Source organism: Microtus ochrogaster, chromosome 8, assembly GCF_000317375.1.
Source record: "Microtus ochrogaster isolate Prairie Vole_2 chromosome 8, MicOch1.0, whole genome shotgun sequence".
NCBI classification, from domain to species: Eukaryota; Metazoa; Chordata; class Mammalia; order Rodentia; family Cricetidae; genus Microtus; species Microtus ochrogaster.
This window is the reverse complement of record NC_022015.1, coordinates 60,981,242-60,985,877: the sequence shown is the minus strand read 5'-3', so window position 1 is coordinate 60,985,877 and position 4,636 is coordinate 60,981,242. Positions and strand designations below refer to the sequence as shown.

Below are 4,636 nucleotides of genomic sequence, written 5' to 3'. Positions count from 1 at the left end.
TTACTTAGCTTCTTTAGGATCACCATTGTAGACTCCGTGACCCTTATTTATGGCTAGAAACCAATTATGAGTGAGTACATCCCATATTCATCTTTTTGTGCTTTTCTTTTAAAAAAAAAGAAGTAAACTATTATTCTGAAGACATTGCATGAAGGGGTGTGCCCAGGAATTTGGGTAAAATCCTGATGCTTGTGCACAGCAGACATTGGTGCGTAGCGAAGGGAGCCAGAACAGACTGGATCTCTCTGTGACTGTGTTGTGCTTGATAAATGGTGTTAATTGTATTTCAGACCCATGAAACCTTCCTCACTGTGGAGAAGTATGAGGACTCTATAGCCGACTGGCAGATAATGTATAATGATGCCTCCTGGGAGACGAGGTAAGCATGTCTATGTGTTATTTGTCCATGATGCCTTGAAAACAGTTGCTTCAAAATGTAGGAAGGACAAACTAAAAGACTTCTTAATACATGACATGATATTAATAATATTAATTTCCAAGGCTCCTTCTGGCCACATTTATTTTTTTTATTAGGCTCCATTTGAACTCTTTTGACAGGAAGCAGTCAGCATAGTGTTGGCTTCTTTAGGATTAAGTACAATGAGATGTTGACTAACATCTTTTGGCTTTTATTTTAGTGTTGTTGTGGGTAGAATCTAGAGCCTCGTACACACTGGGAAAGTGCTGTATCCCTAAGCTATGACCCTCTCCAGCTTGCACTGACTTTGTTTTTTCCCATGGTCACAGGAAATTCTTAAAAAACTAGTCAGCCTTCTTGTAAATTGGTTGAAAGATATCCTCGGTGAAGGAGTTGGCATGACTTGGTAGAGTTCATTGCAGAGGCCCTGTACCTGCCTGGTTAGGCTTACTCTTAGATATTTTATATTTTTTGAGGCTACTGTGAATAGGAGTGTGTCTGTGATCTCCTTTTCAAGGTGTTTATTGTTGGTGTATAGAAAAGCTTTAGATTTTTGTAAGCTGATTTTGCGTGCTGCTATTTTGTTGAAATTATTGATGGTTCCCAGATTGTTTCTGGTGAAAATTTCAGATCTCTTACATATAATATCATTTCATCTGCAAAGAAAAATAATTTGACTTCTTCTTTTCAAATTTATGTCTCGTTTATTTCCCTCTCTTGCCTTATTGCTCTAGCGAGTGGTTAGAATATGATTTTGGAAAGAAGTGGTAATAGTGGACAGCCCTGTCTCATTCCTGATTTCAGTGGGATTGTTTCAAGTTTTTCTCCGTTTAGAATGATGTTGGCTGTGGGTTGGGGACAGATTGGATGTGTCTGACTGGACTTGGATGGGGAATTGGATGTGGGACTCTGGGTTGATCTCGGGACTGGGGAGGATGTTCAAAGAGTGAACTAGCAAGGTCCTGGCCTAAATTGTACACTGCAGGCTGGGCCTGCAGGTTGAAGGTTGTACAGGCAGATTGAAGTCATCTGGTAAGAAGGGGACCTGGGCTGTTGCGCAGAATGAAAATCAAACATTTTAAAGAGCAACGTTGTATTTTTTTTTATTTTCTTGTTTTCCATTAACAGGCTTTATTGGCACAAGGGACTACTGGGTCTGAGCAATGCAACAATTGAATGGTATATTCCAGATACTGCACAGCCTGGAATCTACAGGATACGATATTTTGGACACAACCGGAAGCAAGAACTTCTAAAGCCTGCCGTCATACTTGCATTTGAAGGCATTTCTTCTCCTTTTGAAGTTGTAGCTACTTAGTGAAATGTTGACAGATCTTGAAAAACAGCTTTTCTCTGTGTACATTATAGAGTGATTTCACACAAATGTGAACTACCAGTTTGATTTCTTTTGTGGCTGTCCCTGCTTGGGGGACAGATAGTTTATTGCTGGTGGGACAGATATGCGTGTTTATGTGTTTGTATGATTATGCATATGCATGCTTACAGGGAAGGGGGAGAAGAGGGCAGAGAGAAAGAGAAAGAAAGAAAGAAAGAGAGAAAGAAAGAAAGAAAGAAAGAAAGAAAGAAAGAAAGAATGGTTATTAGTGAATGAGAGAATATGTATGAGAGAAGTTGTCTGGCAATCATCCTTCTTGTGGTCTTCATCCTAAAGCATGATTTTACTTGAGGCTGAGGTTGCTTAAGAGATAATTCCCTTTAATATGAAATCTCAGCAATACAATGATAGTATCTGAAGATATGTGAACCATGTTTAACCTATTATTTATAGACTTTTTGAATGAGAATTCTAGAGAACTTTCTAGAAATCCTCTACATTAATACTTGATTTTCCAGAGAGGTATAACGAGGTCTAATTCACTTTAGGTTAGTAGAAGATTGTTATATATTTTCCCCTAGTTGCATTTACAAAGTATCATGTAAACTTACTACAAATATATGAGCCCAGCTAAAATACACCCAGAAAAATTGCATGCCAGATTTTTTCTGCATTCAAATGAGCTTAGTCGTTTCAATCAATCACTTTGGGATGGGTCTGCCTGGCTCAGGGTTATTGTTCATGTTGAGATCTTTTCTGGGATTGCCTCTAGAGTCCAAGTGTGTGGATGTTCCTTACAGTGCTTTGATTATGCCTTGTATTTCTCAAAGTGTCCTTATCCTGCGAGATCATGTCTAGTCTTCCCAAGAATTACTAGAAATGGTTTTTAAATGTTTCACCAGTCAAATGTACCTCAAACTATAAAGCTTTGCTTTGGATGTAGATCTTAAGACAAAAATATTAAGACTGGAAATACAGTCATCAAAGGGGAAATTTAAAAGGCATTTATATATTCTCTTATCATCTACTCACTCACTCACTCACTCACTCACTCACTCACTCACTCACTCACTCACGGTTCTTCTGAATTATGGAATAGCAATTTAAACATACATATTTAGTGTTGTACTCATTCATGTCATATTGAAATGGTTGTATAGATGAATCCTCTGAAGAATAAAATAGCCAACCAGAAATCTAAGTTCTGGAGAGATCTTTGACAATCATACATTTTCAAATCATCTATTAGATGTCTTCTATGCTAGTTATTATGATTTGGGAAGAAAGAAGCCCAAATAATTTTTAAATATTAGTCTGAAAGTAATGTTTTAGTGCTTATGATATGGTCTAACCTACGAGATAGGACAATCTAATATGAACTGAAAGTTCTAGTTGCATTTTAAAATTACCTAAGTTAGTAAAGTCAAGTAATATTATTACAGGTAGGTAAAGAAGTAAGCATTTTAAGAGAAAATCAATCTTCATTTCAAAAGTAAGCTTATTTTAAAAACAGAAATGGTAAGGCAGACCTGCACTTTTTCCCCTATGGCTTATGTACTTAAGCATAGTAGACCAAACCAAAAGGAGCCTAGAGCATGGTTTGCTGACTTTGCTTTCCAGTGTTTCTATGGAGGACGACTGCTGAAGAATGAGCTAATCAGGATTGTCAAGGCTTGTGTAAATATCTATTCTGATGAGAACACCCTCCTAAGTGTAAATATTCAAGGACTTAACCCATTTTGAAAATAGTTTATCTCAAAATAAAAAATTATAGCAGAACCCATGATGTGATTGAAAAATGTATTTCCCATGGCCCAGAACAATACAAGGATGTATTTCCCATCACCATTCCCCCAATGAAGCTTTCCTTAAAAAGACTGCCTAGAAATCCCTCCTTATCATTGGTAACTATGCCATAGTGACCATTGTATCATGTATCTGCGTGCCTAGTCCTGCATGGAAATAAACCACAGACACATTGTTCCTCAGTAGACTTCTTCTCTTCCAGACAATATGCTTCTAGTTTTTGCAATCTATAAAAGAAGACAAACCATGACCAGGTCCCTGCATTCTATAAGCCCTGTTACCTGAGCATCAAGGAACCCCATCAGGTAACTGATCTGATCAGTTCATCTAAAGCCACAGACCCTGTTTGTGTCTCTGTCTGTAAATAGCTTCATGGAGCCAAAATGCATGGAAGAAGCTCTGGAAAAGGGTGTGGGAAGTGGTGGTTGGGTTGGTGAGAGCACTGTTTTGGAGGAGAGTCTGTTTGTTCAACTGTCTGTATTTCACTTGTTGTGCCTTGCCTACTCTGATTTCAAGGATACTGTGATTCCTTTAGAGTGCACAAAACAATTTCTTTTCCAGGTCTATATTTTTATGCATTCTGTAAAAGTTATTATTCTGTAAAATTGTCAGTATTCCAGAGAATATTTCATAATAAATTAAGAACTATACTTGGAAGAAGTGTTTGGGAAAAGTATTTTGTAATGAGAGGTAGTGTGGACACTTTGAAGAAAGATGGAAAAAGGCTGTGGTTCTGTTATTCAAGGTCGGGGTGAGTAGAATCTATAAGCTTCGTAGATAGAGAGTCACTCAAACTGAATATACCCACTCCCAGTTCCCTCCCAACCTCTGAAGGTCTGATGCTAATAATGTGTGTATAGCAGGCACTTTGCAAGCTTCTTGGACAACTGAGATGTTTTCTTGGCAGGTGGCTAGTTATAAAGTTATAAGCTGATTCTGAATAGCAAGACCAAGAATAAATTTACTGCTGAACACCCTTTTCCAACCTGCTGTCTCATATTTCTCATCTAGCATAGGCAAGCGTATTGCTTTTCCATGGTATTAAAATGTGGGTTTTATTCTTTTTTTTCCTTTTT

General features: G+C 37.7%; 1 protein-coding gene across 2 annotated transcripts in view; it reads left to right on the top strand.

Moving 5' to 3' along the window:
* Asah2 (N-acylsphingosine amidohydrolase 2) overlaps nt 1–4,510 on the top strand; it is a 94,129-nt gene extending 89,619 nt beyond the window's left edge. For both annotated transcript variants that reach the window (XM_005352140.3, XM_026781015.1), the window contains 2 exons: nt 291–379; nt 1,547–4,510. In XM_005352140.3, coding sequence (XP_005352197.1) covers nt 291–379; nt 1,547–1,736 — 279 coding nt within the window. In that variant the 3' untranslated portion in view covers nt 1,737–4,510. The remainder of the gene's footprint in view (nt 1–290; nt 380–1,546) is intronic.
* The last annotated feature ends 126 nt before the right edge of the window (nt 4,511–4,636 follow it).